General features: G+C 47.2%; 1 protein-coding gene across 1 annotated transcript in view; it reads left to right on the plus strand.

The window, feature by feature from the left end:
- The window catches only part of KLF7 (Kruppel-like factor 7 (ubiquitous)), a 93,973-nt gene that overhangs the window by 81,904 nt on the left and 10,513 nt on the right, over nucleotides 1–1,556 (plus strand). The window contains exon 4 of the mRNA XM_014546089.1: nucleotides 1,410–1,533. Coding sequence (XP_014401575.1) covers nucleotides 1,410–1,533 — 124 coding nt within the window. The remainder of the gene's footprint in view (nucleotides 1–1,409; nucleotides 1,534–1,556) is intronic.

Genomic DNA, 1,556 nt, shown 5'->3' on the forward strand with positions numbered 1-1,556 from the left:
GGGGGGGGGGGGCCCCCCCCCCCCCGCACGAATTTCGTGCACTGGGCCTCTAGTGAATAGATAATATATATTATGATATGAATGTATTCTCTCCAAACCCTCGGAGCTACATACTATTACATCTAAAAAAAATAGAAGCAAAGGGAGGCTCATTGACTTAGACGATGAGGAGCAGAACTGGAAGCTGAGCCGAGGAGGAAGGTTGGCTCAGCTCCTGACCACTGTGCTCATGATATGAATATATTCTCTCCAAACCCTGGGAGCTACATACTATTACATCTAAAAAAACAGAAGCAAAGGGGGGCTCATTGACTTAGACAATGAGGAGCAGAACTGGAAGCTGAGCCAAGGAGGAAGGTTGGCTCAGCTCCTGACCACTGTGCTCACCTGCCACTCTGTCCCAGGGCTCAGTAACCAACTCTCATGATTTCATGTGGTTTTAAAAGACCATTTTCCCCCTTAATTGGAACCAACAAACCATACAGTTGGAAGGGTAAATATTTGTCATGTTGGGTGACGGACATGGATGGGCTAAGAAAAAAATAATAAAAGTCGCAGGAAAAACCATGTACTTTCCTTTCTGTATCCCTCCATCTGTATTTACTGTGTGAAAGGTCACTTGAGTACAAGAGCTCAAATTTCGTGCTTTTAAGCAGCTTCCCTGTGGCTAAAACCCCTGCTCTTCAAATTGACTCGAAACCTATTTTGTAACCATGTGTACCTCTCTCTAATGTGAGCGCTCTGGAGTCATTAGTTACAGACTCCTTAAATAGGACTTTGTGACTGTGTTTCACAGAAATGCCAGGAATCGCCAAGTGATTTTTTGCTTTACTCTCAAATTGTAGCCCTTTCTCGTGACCGTCCGTCCACTCACATTTACTGGAAGGAGCAGTGGTTCTGGGAGACCTGGGCTGTTTGCCTGGCCAGGCAGCTACCTGGGCACAGTTTGTGGTGGGAGAGAAGAGGAGAGAGGAGGCTGAGAGGGCTGAAATGGTAAATTACTGTAGGTTCTGGAGAAAAATAGATTAGAAGCATTTGTGGTTCAGATGAAAATAGCACATTTCCTGTCTGCTTGGACTGTGGGGGTCAGAGGGCTCCAGGGGATAGAAAATAAATAAAAATTGATCCCTCCCCAGTCGAAGGAAGTGCTCTGACTCTGGGAACGGCAGTGACAGCCCCAGATTTGGGGATCTTGTGAAACCACTTTTGAAGGTTAAAAAAAGCAGCAACCACCACCAAAACACCAGGAGGTCAGAGAAAGTGTGGCATGCTGTGTTCAGGAATGCAGTCTTTCAGGGATGATGTGCACTGCCCTTTTCCAAGACGGGCACCCAGATAGCCGAGTCTGAGCAGGTATGTGGCCACCTTGTTCCTGCCACTGACCATGGTCATTCCCTCTCTTCTTGCAGGTGAGAAGCCTTACAAGTGCTCATGGGAAGGGTGTGAGTGGCGTTTTGCACGAAGCGATGAGCTCACGAGGCACTACAGGAAACACACAGGTGCAAAGCCCTTTAAATGCAACCACTGCGACAGGTAAAGAAACGTTGAAGCTTCCA

Source organism: Myotis brandtii, unplaced genomic scaffold, assembly GCF_000412655.1.
Source record: "Myotis brandtii unplaced genomic scaffold, ASM41265v1 scaffold43, whole genome shotgun sequence".
Lineage (NCBI taxonomy): Eukaryota > Metazoa > Chordata > Mammalia > Chiroptera > Vespertilionidae > Myotis > Myotis brandtii.